We start from the raw sequence: 19844 nt of genomic DNA, 5'->3' as shown, positions 1-19844 counted from the left end.
TGTGGCTGATAGGGAAAACTTCAACAAAACACAGCAAGTGTTCTCATTTTAAGCACACTTGTTATGTATTCCATGGTAACTGAGTAGACAAATAATGTAAATCTTTTGTACTGGACAGCCAGTTTGTAGTTGTCTGGGTGTAGTCTACCCCACTGGTAAATAGGTCTGAATGCGACAATTTGTAGGATACCTGTCACATCCTTTCAGAAACATGGAGCTTGATGAGAGAGCTCTCTTTGGTTGATATTTTTGCTTGGTTGGAAACATATTCTTAATATATTTATACCACCCTAAATCCAGCTTGTCTGTGTGCTCACATGCCATTTCTTCACGTAGCCTTCACAAACGCTTCCTGACGTTCTCGGAGCAGTTAATTCTAGCTCTCCATCTTCCTCTTTGACTGAAATTTGCAATTTCCTTTAGAGAACCAACTTCCTATTGAGTACTGACTTATCTGGCCACTTTGATGTATTTGACACTTTCTGCAGTCCTGAACACATTGCAAAATCCAGTGTACCGCCTGAACAGAGGAAGTATAGAAGGGGATGGGCACTTGCCTAACAAACAAATGAAAATACAGCTAAATTGTACTTGGTCATGCTGTGTCATTGTAAAATTCCGAACTGTAGCAATTCAAGTCTGGTTAGGCAGCGAGAGAGGAGTGAGTTATAGCATATTTGCTGTGATCAGCATGGACTTGGGGAGATTTGCCTTTTGGGAGCTGTGTGGATTTCCAAAAAAAATGCTGCAGCATGCTAGGAGCCAGAGACACAAATGGACTGATTTCTCTGGTGTGGCTGATCGTCGTGCCAGGATTACAGGAATCCAAGTCCTGGCCTGCAGGATAGCCATTAAACTCAGATTTAGATTCCGACGTCCTGCATACAATGAACAGGAGAGCTTAAGTGCTAAATACCAGGATTCACAGCTACTGTCTCCTCACCAAGGAACACTTAAGCTCCCCGGTGTTCCTGCATTTTATCTAATGCTTGGCTGATGAGCAGGGACTGTAACAGAGGCTTGGCAGTTCTCTCCTACCTTCCCAAGTGAGCGTAGTTCTGTAATAGCACACGTCTATGCTCTGTAGGACCCCGTGAATCTTGTTATCCCCACAGTGGTCCAGCCTTCGAGGGAGAGTTAGAAATGAGGTCCTTATTGCTTTGTTTGTCAGGTTTGGTGCTTTGCTGAGAAGGGGGAATTTAAACTCTTAAGCTATGGATTGCCTTGCTAGAATTTGGGTTCCTTGCTGCCTAGGCTGAACCGTTTGGGTTGTTGCAGAAGAGAGGTGGGGTTAAGGACGTGCTTCTCAGCTCAAACAATGCATGGCGTACTGGCAGCTGAGGTCTGCAGAGCAGAAGCACCCACCTACTGAATCAAGCCCCTTAGCAGACATGCAGAAGTACCTGTGCTCACATGTGGCATAAACAGAGAAGCTGACAGTTGTGTTGCAGCTGGGTATGGGCAGAAGCAGTGCTTGAAGGAACTCTTGAAATAGTAGGCACTGAACATGCTGGGGTCATCAGGAGGCTTTGTGGACAGGAGTGGAAGATGTGGTTGAACTCTTGGACTTTGGTGTTTAAATGCTATCAAAGTGCCTTTTGGAGTCTGAGTCTTCAGCTATAAAAGCTGAAGATAAGCTTATGTATTTATGTGCATAGAGCACTGGATAATTTTCTTCTGTGGTCTCCCCGAAGCTATCAAAATGATCCATAGTCTCCTATTTTGAAGATAAAACAAATGAGGACGTTCAGAAGTCTCCAAAGTTTGAATGTCTGCAAATTCAGATGCAGATACTTCACAGTTTTGCTTTCCTTGCTTGCAGACACCAAGCATGAGTGGTACTCAGCACTTCCAAACGGGACTTGGTATCTAGCACCGGTGAAAAATAAGCTGGAGAACCAAGTTTGCCAAGTACAGTTGAGAGTAACATGCAAAAGTTTTGTCCTAAACGCTGTATCCCAAAACCACAGAAACTGATGTTAGAGCCAGTTTTAAATATCAGGCTTTCTGACTCAATCTTCTGTTAATGCTACTAGGCAGCACTTCATTGTGACGGCTTCCACGTTCAGGCGGTAGTAGGGAAACCTCATGTGCATTTAAAGTATATCCTTGGGTTCTTATTATAGCTATGGTTTCCTCTTCTATATCTGAATCAGGGAATTCCCCAAGTTTCTCTTAAGAGTACTTTTTCTAAGTATGCTCAAAAACCTCCTTCCCTTGAAATCAGTTGGGTAAATTTTACATTATTAGTCACAAGCAAACTCCTCTGGCAGTGGTCACCATCTACAGCAAACAGTGTTCTTCAGCACGCACTGAAGTGTTGTTATATATTGACATACTGCCTTGGGTATCTTCTGTGCTGCTTTCTGCCAGGGCTGGAGGTTATTTTCTTTAAGTGTTCCGATATAAATCGAGGTCTTCCTCACATCTCTAAAATGAGGTGCCAAATCACAAGAAAATTTGAAAGAAGTAGTAATTTAAGTGAAAAAAGTAGTAGCCAGAATAAAGACCTAGCAACCCTGCAAGATAAAAGCATTAAATACACCTATAAATTTGTGCTGCCGGTATCCCAAATGTCTGAGGGCAAGTACAGCATGAGGTGGTGATTGACAAAACCATCCTCAGAACTGTGTTTATAGCTGGAAATGTTGATAGGAAACAGGTTTAGGGATTGGGAGTGTGTGGAGGAGGAACAGTAAAGGGGGGGGGGGGTAAAGAACTGGTGATTACAAGTACGTCTACTTGGAAAGCTCATGAGCTCTCCAAGGACATCAGGTCCTCTGTGTCACCACTATGGAAGTGTGTGTTCCCAGCTGGCACTAGCACAGGCCAGCTTGGGATGTCAAGGAAAAGCTCCAGCTCGTGTTCTGTCCATGTGGATGTATCCATAGAGAGGCAGTGTTCATGCACCCAGTCTTCACAATCCTGGCCATGGTCTGTAGTAACATTAGAGTATCCATCAACCCATGCACTTAAATCCAGCGGTGTTGCTTTCATAGGAAACTTGGTTTATAATGCACTCTGTACATCCCCTCACTGTGTTGTGCTGTTTAAATGGCTGTGAAATGAAATAGAGGGACTTTGATGGTCTGCCTTTGGGTTTTTTGTTATGATGCTGTGTTGTAGTATTTATTTTTCCTGGACTTCCATACTTGCTCTTCAGGACTAAGGCATTGTTTCAGTGTCCTCAAAGCCCTAATTTATTGGTATGATATCCCTTTTAATTACAGGAGCTCTTGAGATATTGTCCTAAAGTTTTGAGGGTTTGGGTATAGGAAAGTGTTGCTGCTTTTGCTCCTCATTCTTGTGTGGTATGTTTCTGTAATCCTCTAAACGTAAAGTTAACAGCCATGCAAGTCCTGCAAGTGTGTGATGACAGGGTGTGTAGTACAGTGGGTGAGGAGTGGTGTGGGAGCCTGTTTTGGGGCAGGGAGGAACAGAAGTGTAGGTGCATGCGTCTGCTTTGTGTGTGCTGTTCTTCTTTCTCTGTTCAGTAAGATTTATGTTGAAATATTACAGTCTCATATAGAAGTTAGCACAAATAACTGCGGTTTCTCTTCTGCAAAGAGCAGAGCAAGTTCAGCAAACCCTTTATAAACAGTTTTTATAGCTTACCCAGAACAAGGTTGACAGTAGGTATGTATTAGACAGATACACCTAAAACTGGGGAGAAAAGTGTGCAGTGTTCCTTAAATGGAAATGATGGGTTTGTTTATATTTAATCAAATAATTTTAAAATACTTATCCTTGGGATGTGGTGGGGTGTGTGTATGCACATGTGCCTTTTTTCATTTGAGAGTGTAGGTGACTTTTTAAGTTGAATTTTCATTTTCTTGAGCACTTCTTCCTTAAGAGCTGGTTGTCTCATCAGGTAGTCTAAACACAGTTGTAAATTTTTGCTATTTTGCAAAAGGATAGGGTGTGCGTTCCAGGAATAATAATACTTACATCTGGCTGTAGTGGTGTGAATTTTCAGGACTCTTGTTAGCGGTAAAGTGGAAGAAGAAGAGGAGAAAAATCACTTGTTTGCTGGTACTCTTGCAAATTGGCACAGTCAGATTTCGATCTAGAAACTCAGCTCCCCTTCAGTCCTAAGTAGTCCTAAGTGATTAGTACATAGCAGAATGTTTGCTTTTGGCAATTTGGGGGGAAAATGCATTTAAAGTGTCTAAGATTTCCAAGTTTGAATTTGGCCGTAGTAGATGTCAATAAACATGTCAGAAGGATTTTTATCCTGAAGTTTTGGTATGTGTTATAGTTACGTTAATGCTCTGAATTGCAATAGCTCCAGTGGAAATAAGTCAGCGTTTTGAAAACCAGGGGCTTAAGTGATGCGCTTGTGGGTGCATTTTAACGTTATTTTGACAGAGAAGTTTAAAACTAAGAAATAATCTTTTCTACAAAGAAATTCAAGCTCTTGTCTGAATCTTGAAGTTACGTTCCTCTTTGTCTGGACAAAATCATCGTGCACCATAACATGACACAGCTATGTTGGCTTGAATTCTGCATTTTCTGAGCAGACACAATTTTTTGCTTTAATAACATTTATAATATTTAATTTTAATAAACAAGTAACTCTAGAAAGAAGATCTCATACCTACTTTTCTGCCAGTGTCTACAAACTTGCTTTTGCTTTGGCTCTCCTTGTTTGAGAAGAGTGACAATGTATTGACAGATCCGTGTAGCTATTGCCCTCTGCTCTGAACAGAAAATGCTGTGCGAGTTGGTGTTTAAATTGTTAAACTAGCAGTACAGATAAACAAGTTCTGGTTTTTAAGAAGTAGAAAGCACAATCCTGCTCCACCACAGTTTTGCCCTATGTTGTACCCTTGAAATTTTTGGAAGTCTTTGGATTTTAAAAGTCTTTGGATTTTAAAGGACTTGGGTTTACTTGTTTATTTTTTTAAAATATGACAGCATATGTCAATGTCTTACCCAGTAGCCTGACCAAAATGAAATTAGTGTAGTTGCAAACTGGGGAATGGAGATCATCCAGACTGCAGTTTAGGACGGTACATGCACAAAAATTTGTTCAGTGATTTGTAGTGAGGAATAGAAAATGTTGTGGTGTTTTTGGGTAGTTATAATAGACTTGGGAGACCATCTGTTGCTACTGAAGTAATAGGGGTGCACGATACATTGCTGTCTAGATGCTAAGTGATAGCATTTCCAATGAATATAGTTGCCAAGAAGACGAGCACTAAATTGATACAGTGGATGCCAACACTTGCACTCCTTCATTCAGGAAGTAAAGCCCTGCTCCCTAAACTTGTGCAGCCAGACACGCAGAGCTGCTCTGTGCACTTTCTTCAAAGCTGTTGCTGATGCTTTCTCAGCTTGTTTTTAACTCATCCCTCCCCGCAGACACCAACTTCTCACTGGTGAGCAGAGCTCTGGGAGCAAGACCCACTACTGCTGGTGTTTTAGAGTTAACTACTGTTCAATGATATATTTTGCTTCCATTTACTTGTAGGGCCACCTTTGGGCGGGGGTTGGTGGCCACAAACAGAACATTTCAGGAAATTGCAACTTGCACAGTATTTTTAGCTGCTTCGTACATAGCATCTAAGTTTTTGATTGGAATTTTAATAGTTCACTCAAAAGCTTAAGAAAAATGGCTTATGACACTTTAAAGTCCTGCTAGCTGCAGAGTTCAGCACGAAGGACAAATATCGCATGAGTGTTTTTACTTTGGGAAGAGGAAAACAAGCAGAGAAAAGTGTCTTGAAGGACACAAAGGCTTTATTCTTAAATGCTCTGCTGAGTAGCTGAAGTGATGTGTATTATTTTAGTGTTATCTTGTCAACTTTAAGCTTCTCTTACATTTAAAAACAAAACCAGACGAACCTCTGAGTCTTGCAGAGGTTGCGTTTTCCACATGTAAATACACATTGATATGTGCTAGCCTAATAGAAAAGAACAGGATAGTTCTTCGTGATTTTTTCCCCCCTTCCTGAAGCAGTGCTTTAAGAATGGCAGTGAGGTTGAGCCGTCGCAATCTCTTGATCTGGTTTGAGATGGTAGAAGCATCAAGCCAAAAGATATTGGTGACTGCTATGGAAACCAACCAGTCAACTATTACTCTTTGAAGTGTGCTAAAGTGTGCAGACATGCACTGAGGCTCTCTTTTTCCTCTTTGCCTTTAATTGAGAAGCATTATCATAATTCCTCCTAGCCTTCCCACTTGATGCAAGCTTTAGAACCCTTATAAGGAATTACGTGGTACAAATTGCTGGGGTTTGTATTTCAAGGCTCTTTCCTTTGCAATTTGTGCATGCCAGTTGCTAGCCGGTTCTTAGAGACTTACAGGCAACTCAGGTTCTAATTGTTTAAGGATGGAGTTCAGATTGCTGCCTTATTATGACATTTCAAGTGTTATACCAGGTGTGTTTATCTGATACGCTTGCTTACAAATAAAAGTTTTAAGTATCTGTGATTGTCTCTGTGTCTTGTAACATGTTATACACATATTACGGCAATCATGTCACCAATACATATTCAATGTAACACATTACAGTGTGCAGTTGTGTTATTCTAATTTAGATCTCTGTTGTTTTAATTAGTCTTTTGTTTGAAATCTTTGTAAGTACTGCGTTTGTATTTGAACAATTGGTGTTCAAATTCAGTTTAACAAATAAATGTTAAACTGAAGACAGTGTTGTAGCAGTTAGTGCCTCTGAATCTTTTGATACCATCTATATTTACAACCACACCGTTACAGTTTTAAGTTCTGGTGTCTGACCCAATTGATGGTTAACTTATTTTCTTGCTGCTCCTCCAAAGATTAAGTATATGATCTAAAAGAATAGCTGTAAGCTTAGTGCTGGATTCCTTTTTCTTTGTTTTTCCTCCAGACAATTAGCTTCAACAGAAAACATGTAATGTGTTCTTCTAACTAATTTTCTTGTCTGGGGGTTCTTTGCTTTCCTTGGAAAAACGATTAAGAGGTCTTTTGTTTTTTTCAGTCTGCATGCATATATACACTGTCATCATTACAAACCAGATTAGATGAAGGTGGTGCTTTTGTATGCATACAGGTTCTGTCATTGGTAACACAGCCCTGCAGACATGGTAAGGCACTTCTTGCCCTGCAATGCTGGCTGTTTAAAACAGCTTTGACAGGGGAAAAACGTGGAACAATGTTCTAGAAAAGGTAGGCTGTGGAAGAACTTCTGGAGAGGAAAAGGAAGGGCTGGAAGAAGCTAGAAATAAAGGAGAAGGAAGAAATGGAGCGACTATTTTAGGCTTTGGGGGCAGTACAGCAGGCACTGTGAGGCAGTAAATGGGGCAAAGGGGAGCACAGTCAAGTGAGAAGAATGTGGAGTGAGTAGGAGTAGAAGAAAATGAATGTAATGTGCTGCCCTGCAGCCCAGTGTCTCTTGAGCTGCCGGTGCTGCAGCTGTGAGTACCGGCACTGCTGCAGCCGAATTTCAGGACATGTGTAACGTACCTCTGTGGAAACTCAAGTGCTGAGCGGTATTGCAGAAATGATGCTTGTATTGCACTTGTATGTTATACAACACCATATCAGTTGTGCTTCCTCTTTCTCTCATTTTCTTTTTTACTACTTTTTTGATGAGCCCTTTCCTAAGGGGTTTCACAGGAAACCGGAGGCAGATGAAGCAAAGATGAGAGGTCTGTGTGCATACTTTGTTAAATACCTACGTGTAGTCAGTTCTCTTACAGTTAGTACTCATGGAATTGCTTCCTTTCATCTCAAAAGTACGTTATCTGCATACATCACTTACTTTTTGAGTAAGAATACTCAATATGAAAGATGGGTTTAAAGTCATTGCCCGTTCCCTGTTAGGTCTAAACAGTCACATTGTTGTGAGGGGTGTTTCATTAAAATAATGAGGAAAAAATGCATCTCTTTTTATGAAAGTGGGGAAAAAAAAAAAAAGCTTGAAGGGTTACTATTCATAACTGCATAAGCTAAGCATATAAGAGAAATAACACTGTAAGGAAAGAATTTATTTAGATTATTTGGTTTATTTGGAGGAAAAACCTGACAAATGTTTAGGACAGGGACTTACAGAAGGGTTTACAGCTGAAAGCTTGTTTCCCCACAGTTATCTGTTTGTCTAGTAGAAGAGATTAACTCTCATTGTAAGTATTTGTTCTCTCTTTAGACTTGGAACAAACCAAAAAAGCTTCTTGAAGATGGAGCTGCAATTCCTCCCTTAACAGTTTGCAATGAATCCTGCAGGTGCTTAGTCTAGTTGTTTTAGGATTTAGCTCATAAATAATAATTTGGCTTTTAATCATACCTTTTAGTTGAGTCCTCTTGTTACATCCAAGCTTTAACCTAGATGATTACCACAGCATCACCTTAAATAGAGACAATGCAGCTGAGGTTTCAGGGCCCGAATGCACCAACTTTAATAAATGAAACTAAGTGAATAACTATAAACAAGAATGTGAAAGTAGGTTATCACACCATGAGATAACATCTGTTCCTTGGAAACATGAAAGTGCCTATTTCTGTGTCAAGAACTAAGCCCTGTTTAAGTGGTATTATAATTGACTAAAATTTTCTTTTGTGTCCAAACTTCAGTGCATGAAGTTATGCTGAGGCTTCTGTGTGAAACGATGCAATTATCTGCATGTCCTATCAGTCAGGTATTTATATTTGAAAACCTGGGTCTCTATCATCTGGAGGATCCTTATCAAGATGAGAGCTCAACTGCGTGGGATAATACACAGTTGCGTATGAAGAGACCTGGTTCTGTCCCTGAGTAGTTTGCAAGAAGCAACACGTGAAGTGGCATCCCCCCTACCACCACCTTTTTTTTTTTTTTTTTTTTTAAAGGAAGGAATGAGAGCAAGGGTTACATTAATTCAGTTGCATTTAATGTTGGCTTACAGTATGTGTAAAGTGGTCCAAATTGGCTTTAACACCCAGTCATTTTCACTGGGAGAAACTGAATATGTTTTTGTGTGATGGGAAAATGATTACACAAAGCTGAAAAAGCACTTGTAGGCTATCTATATGGAGATTTTTCAGCATTATTGGCCCTATTAGAAGTTGACTATTACTCAAATCACAGGCTGATGGCAAGATCAGTGATAATATTAGAAAATTAGGAAGTGATAGATGGATTTCTCAATGCTAAAGCCTAATTAAATTACTAAAATGATGCTTTTAAGAGGTGCAGTTGCAGCACGAGCAGTATGGATGCCAATATTGCAGAAGGGTTTTCCTTACACTCTGTAAAGTATGAATCTGTATCCCTTAACCGGGGTTGTGTAAGGTGCTGCTTCCTGGCCATTTTGTGCCTTGGTAGCTCCCTGTGCCCTGCTATTCTGCCCTGCTCCTGTGCCCAGCAGACAGGAGTTTTGTTCTGCCTTATATTCAGAATCACCATTTAATTCTACATCTAAAGATCACACGTGGAAATAAATGCAGTGCTTCTTGCTTTACTTACTTGCTCGGTATAAAAATGTATTTGGGTTGAGAAGGCAGCCTCACCTGTTTCGGTTGGATGATCCATGCCTCAGAACAACCTGTTCTGGGAGAGGCAGGCTGGAACAGCTTGTGGATGCATCTCCAGAGGCACAGCCTGCTAAACCTGTTTGCCTTGTGAAAGCTGAGGTTTCTGCTCAGGATTAAAAGTTATGGCTTCAATTTCTTCTTCCTTGCTGTTTTGTGTATTACGTTTTACCTGCCAAAAAAAAAAAAAAAAAAGTTGTTAAAATGCTATCTTTTCATTAGGGCTATAAAAACCCTGTTTGGCTTTTTTTTGCTATGATTTAAATGTGTTCCTCCCAAGGCTATTATTTCAAAGATCAGGTATTCATGTTAATGTATCAAGTTTTCTGTGTAAAATCATATTCTATTTTTTGTCATTAGTTTCTAAAACTCTTAGTGCTGCATGTAGGATACTGCCTTCTAATCCTACAGGATCGTGTGAGAGAGCTCAAATCAAACAAGAACATGCATCTCCCTTAAAAAAAAAAAAAAAAAATACTGTGTAATCCAAATTATCACCTTATTTTCCAATTCAAGGCAGTATGATCCACCCAAGATAGGGGAGCTGCTGAATGATGGTACAGGTTATTTATTTTTTCATCATTACTTCATTTGAGACAGAAGACGCCGGTGTGCTGGCTTAGGTACTGGGCTTCAGCTTCTTGGTGTTTTGAAGAGTGTCAGGCTGAGTTACTCCGTCAGCATTGCCCTCCATGCTTTTTTGTGGTTTCAGAAATCCTGCAGGAAGCTCATTAGGTGCTGATGGTGCCTGATGGATAATAACTGATGGACTCAGCAGCAGGCATATCATCCCATTAATTTCTATATCAAAGACCTCTTGACTCTTTCAGTTCCTAAAAGTGTTTCGGAAACTGTCCTATTTTGCTCTTTGTCTGATAACAGATATCAGTGTTTCTGCTTTGGGCTGAATCATGTGGGTACTTGGGGTAACCTTTTAAGACAGTAGCTCATGCAGCTGTAATTTTGGACTGAGTTTGCAGAATAAATGGGGTCAGACATGGGTGATACTTCCCCATGAGCTCTCCAAAGGGAAGCCCAGCAGTGTTAGCAGTGGTGCTCAAGATTTAGTAGCTGGCCTCCTTCCTCTAGAGATAATCATGAATCAATTTCCTTTGTGATAAGAAACACTGGGCTGCTGGATGTAATGAATCCTTTCTAATTAGTCATAGAGGAGACGTCCTAAGCGCTTGTGTAAAGGCCTCAAAACACCATTAAGGCGAGATGAGGGTGCAGTCCGTGACCAAATTCTGCTTTGAATAATGACAGCGTTGCTGCCTACACTTCTCCTCCGTATTCTAGTAGATGCAGCATTCTTCTGTGCCGCTTGGCAGAAAGGATCTCCCGTGTGCTCATACCGACGGCATTCCAGCCCAGGGGTGGTGGCGTGCGGGAGATAGCAGGAGCTCATTCCCCTGTCCGCGTGAAGGGAAATACCGCTGGAGCTGAGCAGCGGTGGCTGTGGAGGGCGGCACCCGAGGCCTAGGCCTGTCTCACAGGGACACCCTCAAACGCAGCAGGGTGCTCGGTGTGGGCCCTTCTGGTGCTCCTCCTGCCATGGCAGCCACGAAATGCCAACGCATAGGGAGCAGGCCGAGCCGTTTCCTAGGGTGCTGGGCCAACGCCGCGCCGAAATATTTAGGACAGCTCAGCTGGTGCGGGCGCGTGTGCTGCGGAGGAATGCTGCGCGCAGCTAAACAACTAGGCATTATCTGAGATCCACGTTAAATATATGCTGCCTCTGTAATAACACCGTGTGGTTGTTCCAGATACTAAACTTGACTTAATCTGCTGCGTCGGTTTGGGCTTGCAGGTCCAAAAATATCTTATTAGTGATTTATGTCTTTCATTGTTGTGCTTTTTTGTAATACAGCTATCTCTGCCCACGCGCTGCTACCTAACCCTGTGTGTTTTTTGTGCTGTTCCTGTGGTTCTTCTGTGAGAAGAAAGCTTGGGGTCCCCCACCCACAGAGCGGCACACACCTAGCTTTGCTCATGAAAATTCAGCTGCTTGTACGATAGTGCATCTGAATTTTCTCTGTAGACTGAACATTGCTAGCTTACCAAAAGCCGAATTACTTCTCAAGATAGGAAAATATTTGGCTTAGGCTTCAATGCTTCAGTTAAAGCTTCAGAAAACATAAAGCTGTAGGGAGAATAGTAGGCTTTAAATCCTATATGTCTTTATCTTTATAGAGGTGAATAATATCCTGTAGTATTTGCGTGCACATTGCTTGAATTAATTTTGCATTGATTAATTAAAAGAAGGGGAAACTTCATTTCTTTTACCTTTCTCCTACTCCCTCTAAACCTGCAAGGCAGCTTCTGGTGGAGTTAGCTTCAAGCATTTGTTAGCATAGCCTGGGCCTTTGACACACTGCACTGGTGATTTATGCTTGTGAATATTCATTGTAGCAAATTCAGCGGCTTTTCTGCTCACTTTGTTTCTTGGGGAGTACTGTGCAAAATAGAAAATCAAACTATTATCTCCCTTCAGTTGAAGTTCTCTGCTCACAGGTGTAAAAAGGGATTCAAATGCAAAGAAAACATCTAATTCAAACATAGCATTGCTTATCAGAAAGGAAAATGACAGAGACGTGAAAGGTGGTGGGATAGTCATGCAGTGTCACCCTGCGTGTTTGTTAATATCAGCCAGCTTCCACCAATCTTGCGAGCTACCATGAGAAGGCAGTTAGAAGAAATGCAAATGAATCCTGCAAAGAATAAGGGAATCAGGGAGGAGAAAAAGTCCATGAGAGAGCAACAGGAGACAATAGAAAATACTTCTGAAGTTAGAAGTAAAGGCACGTGAAAGTAGAAGTAGGAAAGGGAATGCAACAAGACTGATTTACCTCTTTAAGTATAATGATCAATGTTGGAAACTCTCAAATACTAATTCCGTTTTTTGACAAAGCTTTGCTTTCTGACCCTGAGAAAGCCTGGCTCCTGGAGTGTGCCATCTGAGAAACCATATTAATTCTTGCGTGTGAGCTAAGGTGCAGTAAGATAGGAGGGAAGAAATTTATTATTTTTAAGGAGGCAAGTGACAGACTAAGTGAGTTCCATTTGCAAAAAGTTACTTCAGTATCCAGTCAGAATTTGACAGCCATTTTTTGACAATGACAGATTCAGACAAAAAAAAAAAAACTTCAACATGCTACAACATGCTGAAGCATCTTAGTTTCAGGTGATGGGCTAGTTCAGAATATCAGTGTGTGTTTACTGAGTGTTATATCTGCAGAGTGTCTTCATTACTAATTGAAAAAGATTTATGACACTTCATGACTGTGAGATGACTGAACAAGTGAAAGTGTTTAACCAATACAAAGACATTGTGTACGTGCTGAAATTTTTCTGCAGAAAATTCTCACTGAATGGTGTATCTTGAAAGGAGAACAAAAGTGGGCGAGAAACTCTCCCAACTACTCATCCTGATTTCTAATTAAACTAGAAACCTCAAAAATGGAGATTTAACAATTCTTGTTAATTTATTGCTATTTTATTAATAAGATATATCAAGTCTTTTTTAAGGTGATTAAATACAGTTATTTCTTGCTTCTGTCATTATTAAAGTCAACAGGTAATTTTTTTTTCAGATCATCTTGGGGCTAGTGCTGCAAAGTGCAGATTGTAAAAGCACTCCCAAAGAATTTGCAAGGTTTTCAAGGTGAAGTAACAGCTGAAGCAAATCTCCTGAAGGTGAGGGAGGAGGTGGTTGGCTGCAGAAGTAACAGTGTGTTAGCTACTCAGCTGCCTGGGTGCAAAATGTACCCAGGCAACTCGTGGGAGGTTATCTTCGTTTCACTGAAATCTGTTTTGTCATTGAATGCTTTGGGATGGGATTTTGCCATTTCTTTGAGGGGTGTGGGGGTGTGCTTTTGTTTGTTTGATTTTCTGTTTAAATTGATCATATATATATATATACACACATTTAGCAGTCTTAATTTGTTAGTAGTGGGGGCAAATTTGCTGTTTCTCGTTTTGATACCTATTTCTATGTTTGTACCATCCCTTATGTACTGGTGAGCATTGTCAAAAACACATCATAAATGAATTCACCTTGAGAGCTATCTTTTAATGCATTTTGATTTAAGCATGCTTATCTTTGATAGGGTTCTGGATGCTCAGCTGCAGTAGCCACTGACTTTTTTTTTTTCTTAAAGACAAATCTTAGTGGAAATAATGGCAATACTATGTGCATTTATGCTGGTCATTTTTCCATGTAAAATAAAGAGCCGTGGAAGAGGAGCATTTAAACACTTCCAAAGGAAACCATGTGCAGAGCAAATCCATTTATTCTAAAAGTGAACAAAATGAGCCATGTCATCATCTTAGTGAGAGAGTATGGAGAGTATGAAGTCAGCTCCCGCTTTTTTTTTTTTTCCTACCCAGACCTTGGAAATGGAAAAGTGGTTAGCATAAGATAAATGAAGGTGTTGTGGCGAGGTTATAATTGGAAATGAAAAGTAAATATTGGTGGACAATTTACTGCGGAGTATCTGGAGTGATGAGGTTATATGGGGGACAGCCGTGGAAAATGCCAGGATGAAGGTAGTTAGATTGGGCTCAGGGGTTGAACAAAGGGAGTGAGGTGGAGAAATTGAGTCAGGGAGCTGGGGTAGGGTATGTGCCCTCTGCTGTGACAACAAAAATCACTATTTCAAAGTAATAGCAGTGTGGAAATGTCAGCTACTTTTAATTTGATGCTTCTCAGTGCTTAGCAAATGACGCTCTTCAGAAACTCATAGTGATACTACTGGGGATGACGTTATTGTAAAACAAACAAAACAAAAACCTCTCGAAAATTCGGCTTCATGATATTTAGGATACTTATAAATGATAAACAGTTTGTTCACTAGTTATCAATGGTTGTTTTAAAGTGAACCTAAGGAATTAAATTGCTATTTTTTTGGCCATCTGTCTACCACCATAATGTTGGTAGATGTGCCATCTTGTATACTGCCTACTTGAAAAATCATGTCTGTAAGTTTTGAAAATATTTTCCTCTTCAGGATGTGTTTCTGACGGCTGAAGTTAAATAATGTACGGAATTGGAAAGTTCAGTTTTTGTTCTTTGTTTTTCTTTTTTTTATAGCTTCCTCTTTAAAAAAAAAATAAAAAAAAAATCCAAGGAACCAATTAAAAAAAAAACACACACACAAAACAGCACTAACAAGCAAACAATCCAAAAGCAAAAACCTCAAAGTATGGTTTCCTTGGGGAAGTTAAGTCTAAACAAGTATACAGTAATAAATATTAGCAGAAGTATTAAATGATTTATTAGACAATCCTTACTTAAGAAAGCCGCTTAACTCTTACAACAGTCAGTGGGATTATAATGTGCTTGACTTTAATTACATCCCAAGGGCTTTCCTCATCTGTGTTTTGCATGCATGGAGAACTTCAGGTTTGCATCCTTTTTTAGGCAAACTGGATATTGTAACAATCTGAGTAAAATTAGAGCACTCCTGTAGCAAAAGAGGGCATTGAAGTGGTGTTTTAAGAATGAAGCGTTTGGTTGCTGCTTTTGTACTATTTGAAATCTTTTACTTCTGGCTCCTTTCCAATGTGGAAGGAGTTTGTTTTCAGAGAAATGTTGTTGCCAAGGGACTAATGTTGACTGTGTTGTGTTTAAAACAGAAAAATCACAGGCTGATATGAATTGCATTCTTTTAGCAATTCTTCTCTGGATAGCTTTAAAAGGTCCTTCCAATTTCCAGAATACTTAGGTCAGCTCTTAGGACACGAACACAGTGTCTCATCATTTACGTGAAGAATGTTTTAAAGAACTGGCAATAGCTTTATTCATTTTTTTTGTGTGCACAGTTGAGAAATGTTGGTTTCAGATGATTACACTAATTAATAACATACACCATTAGCGAATGCAGTGATTTCCCTCCCTTTCGCCTTTTATCTTTAAAGTCTTTATCTGAGCCGTTCGTCAGACAACCTGTGTGGAGAGCTGTTAAACAAGTTCATTTATTCTGTGATCAGAGCAGCATTATCTGGAGCAAAGTTAACTTTTTTTTTTCCAGTTTCCCATTGATAACATGAATCAAATACTTTGCAGTTATCCATTGGGTTTTGGTTCTTCCAAGGATCAGGGATGAGTTATGGAGCTCACCTGCTCCAAAGAAGGGTTTTGCATGAGTCAGTCCCTGTGGTAGGACTGCTCCAGTGCTTGCTCCACCAGCACTTGAGTTGCTAACCAGCTTACAACAATGGGAGAATGTAACCAAAATAGGAACGGCAAACATGGCTTGTAGGTCAGCTTTTCTGGAGTTTTTCAGGCCAGATTATGCCATTAAAATCTCCTCCAGTAAGCGGCTTGGTTCATTAAAACATGACTTGAATGAGTTGTGTCTGTGCTCTTATTTAGAAGCAAGCAGTTGTACAGCACTTCTGCACTGCTCTACAAGGATAAATGGCTGTGTGGTTCTCTGACTGATTTCCACATTTATTTTTTATAGAATTTCCAAGTATTTTTGCTTATTATTATTTAGTTAAGAAATACTGGGTCAAGAGATAATTTACATAACAACTGAACTCTGCATAGCTTACCTCAGGGTGCTAAACCTGCTGCCATGCCCTGCCTGTGCGGGAGCCCTATGGGAGAATATGACAAGTTGAGCCAAAGCAGGTGATTTTTCCCCGTCAGCACTCTCCTAATCCTTTCATCTCCTGTTCCAGATTTATTCTGGGGCCTTTGCACCCTTTCCTCTCATCCTTCCTTTCTTGGTTCAGCATGTCCTGTGAATTTCTATGAGAGAGTGCCAGCAAGTTTTTAGGAACCTCGGCTCCACTCTGCTGATAGCACTTGTGGCTGACCAGGGATTGATCCTCCCTGGAACTACGTGGATGTGGCTTGATGGCTTCTGAGTCTGGGATGTACACTTCTGAAACCTCCACTGGAAGCCATAGGCCTGCTGGACATGCATCAACGCTAGCTTTAGTGGTCAAATTTATATTAACAGAATTGTTCAATACTTTTTGCTAGCTATGATTTCTGAGTTTCACACAGAGACATATGTTTATATGTAAACCGCCACAGTATAAGATATAAAACTGTTAGAGTGCCCAAAGGAGGGCTACAAAGATACTGAAAGGTCTAGAGGGGAAGATGTATGAGAAATGGCTGAGGTCCCTTGGTTTGCTCAGCCCTGAGCAGAGCAGGCTGAGGGGAGGCCTCATGGCGGCCTGCAGCTCCCTCAGGAGGGGAGCGGAGGGGCAGGCGCTGAGCTCTGCTCTCTGGGGACAGCGACAGGACCCGAGGGGACGGCATGGAGCTGGGACAGGGGAGGGTCAGGCTGGGGGCTAGGGAAAGCTTGAGAAAAAAGTCTGAGAAGCATTTGGGCAACAGTCTCAGACCATTCTCAGACACATGGTCTGATTTTGGGGTGGTCCTTTGGGGACCCAGGAGTTGGTCTCCATGATCTTTGTGGGTCCCTTTCAACTCAGGACATTCTATGCTTCTATGATTTGTCAGCTCAGACTAGAGGAGCAAACCTTCCTAGTTACTTGAATCTAGATGCAACAGCTCATCTTCCTTCAGCTCTCCTGCCAGTCATGATCCCTTTCATCATTAATCTCTTTGTTTTCCTGAAAATTTGCTTTAATCCTGACACCTGTTTGGAAACTTCAGATAGACTTTGGATAGAGATAGGCATTGACTTATCTTTTTGATAAATTCTCAAGATCTAGTTGTTTAAAAAAATAAGTTCATCACAGTTTTCCCTCACCAGATGGTCTTTATATTCAGCAGTTCATACTGGCTTAGAAAAGATAAATATGCATTTACAGTGAACTTGTCCAAGTTATATTAATCAATAAATTGTCATTTAATTTATGTATTGCTGGGAAACATAAATAAATGGCTACATGAATCTGTACTAGAAAGTAAACAAGATTTTTTCCATGTGAATTAGCTTATTTCCTTAGCATTCTGTTTAAATAGCTTTTTATTTTTATTTGTTTAGATGACTCCAACACAAATTTCTGAATATTCATCTGATAATGACAGCGTGGAAGAAGTAGAAACAGAGACCACTAATCCAGGACTCACTAAGAAATTGCAGTCAAGTTTGGCATTGATTATGGGGGAAGTTCCAACAAGACCTGCCAGTGACTGGCTGAAGTCTGCACAGGCCCTTCTACAAACTCCTAAGAAACAGTCGGGCAAGGCCTCTAGAACCCCAGAAGATTCTGCTAAAAAGAAGAAATTACTGAGGTAAATGTTTTGCCTTTCTTAAGGAACTTTTGTATTGTAAATAAGATAATACAAGTTAACTAACAGAAGAGTAGGAACGCATTTCAAGGATAAACACTTTAAAGATGCCAACTCCAAAAACTTTAAAGAATATCATTTATCTGTAAACAAAGAAGACAAGAAACAACTTTTTTTTTTTGTTTTAAAACTTGTGCTCAAAATTCTCAATCTGAACTCCTTTATACAAATTGATACAGGTTTTGTACTTTTATTGATGCCTTAAGTACACATACTCTCATAACTGTAACATAATTTCTCTTTTAGCTTGTCATCATTTCATTGTTTTGTGCCTCCTCAGATATATAGTGAAAATATTATACCTCTTACTTTTTTAGTCCTTTCCAGATTTATCAGGGTAAAAGTATCTGGAATACTGTATAAAAGGGGCCACTGTTTAATAGTGCTGAATAGCGCAAAACAGAGCGATAATTAAGCAAAGGTGTGATGTATTTGTTTATCTGAAATTGAGATCTTTTTGACTTACTTAAATGTATTAAAAGATGCAGAAAGAAAACCACCAGAAACTGAGCAGCAGAAGTTTGATGTTCACGATTCATTATTTTCCTAGCTAGCTACAATACAGAAATAGTAGTTTCTTATATTGTATTCACTAAAGTTGCTTTAATTTAAATGATATATGTGAGGGCATGGCTCAAATTACAGAAACAAAAATTCCGAACAGTGCTGCTGTAGATACCAATTGCATCTTTAACAATATGGTTCGTTCTTACACTTTTTACAGCTGATTCAATACAGTAATCAATCAGAAAATGAAGCACTTAAAAAGCACTTTGGAGAAATAACCATACCTTATTTTTCCTCTTAAAATGTTCTTGGCTACTTCAAAATGTTGAGTGAAGGAACAGATTTAAAAGATGTAATTACTGAGGATCTCTATACTTACAGTACTTGTGCAATCAAGCTCTACTTACTACTTTAAAAACATAAAAACAGAACTGTACTGGGTCAGACCAAAGCTTTACTGACAAAAATGCCTGTTGGTGGCCAAAAGCAAGTATGTGTGAAGGTATTAAGAACAAGACAAGTGTATAGTGGTATTTTTTGCCCTGGTGCACTTTGAGCTTTCATCAGTTTACTGCCTTGGGGGCTGAGTGTTTTGTCATCCCTGATGGATTTGTCCAGTAGTGTGTGTGTTTTTTAAGCTATAAAAGCTTTTGGCTGCAGCAATAACATCCCTCGCTTAGGAGCTGCGTAGCTTAAATGTGACTTGAATCTGTACCTACCATCTTCATTTGGTGACCCTTAGTATCAAATATTTTAGTGCAAAAATGTGTTTTTGTAGTAAAAGTACTCTGAAATGGCTATATAAGAGAATAATCAGTGTTATTGATTTATCTATCTATTTCTTTTTCAAATTTTCAATATAGAATGCAATCCCTCCAGAATGGGTAGACAAGGACAGCATGCAGGGGGGATTTTGGGGGTATTTTTGATTTTATTTTTTTTAAACTATTCTGTGCTTCCACCTTGGGTTCCTTTTGGAACACAGAAGCAAGCAGGAAATTCCTCAGATGAGTTTTGTTTGTCTAATTATTTGCTTGTCCAGATCATTTTCATCTTTTCATTCTTCCTGTTCAGGGCATTAATTTTGTATGTCTCTTTTCCACTTTTCCTTTCATTGTTGACTGAGAATGTTTTCATTTTATGTGCTACCACTGGATATAAGAGTCTGTATACTAGATAGGAGAGCTTAGGTTTTCAGCACCGTAGGCTGAAGACTAGTTTGGGGAAAGGTTTATCAATTTCTTGGTCAATGAAGTGATGATCCCTTCTTTCTGCTTATATAGCTAAAAGCTGTATAGCAGTTGTTGGCTTGTCCCCTTCTTTTTTCCCCATCTCTACTGCAGGTTGAGACCACAGCAGAAAAAGCAATAAACAAGGGAATTCATCTTGCAGGCTGGATCTGGTCCATGGTTTCCCTTCCCACTTGGACCATTGGGAACTATGCAATGCGTGGAAAAATACTTCTGCTTAACCAGGCTTATTTTTATTTTTTTTTTTCCTCCAAGCTGGTGCTTAGTGAAATCAGGGTTGACAGGAGGTGTTAAAGTGATAGAGCCATGGTCT

General features: G+C 39.9%; 1 protein-coding gene across 3 annotated transcripts in view; it reads left to right on the top strand.

Annotated features, from left to right (window-relative positions):
* Positions 1-19844, top strand: part of SPIDR (scaffold protein involved in DNA repair) — a 203117-nt gene that overhangs the window by 35782 nt on the left and 147491 nt on the right. For all 3 annotated transcript variants that reach the window (XR_014316874.1, XM_082752975.1, XM_082752974.1), the window contains exon 6: positions 17467-17717. Coding sequence is in view for 2 of the 3 variants with exons in the window: in XM_082752975.1 (XP_082609101.1) it covers positions 17467-17717 (251 nt within the window). In the remaining variant the exon portion in view is untranslated. The remainder of the gene's footprint in view (positions 1-17466; positions 17718-19844) is intronic.

Source organism: Aythya marila (assembly GCF_965140915.1).
Source record: "Aythya marila genome assembly, chromosome: 2".
In the NCBI taxonomy this organism is placed as follows: domain Eukaryota; kingdom Metazoa; phylum Chordata; class Aves; order Anseriformes; family Anatidae; genus Aythya; species Aythya marila.
This window is presented reverse-complemented; position numbering and strand designations above follow the sequence as displayed.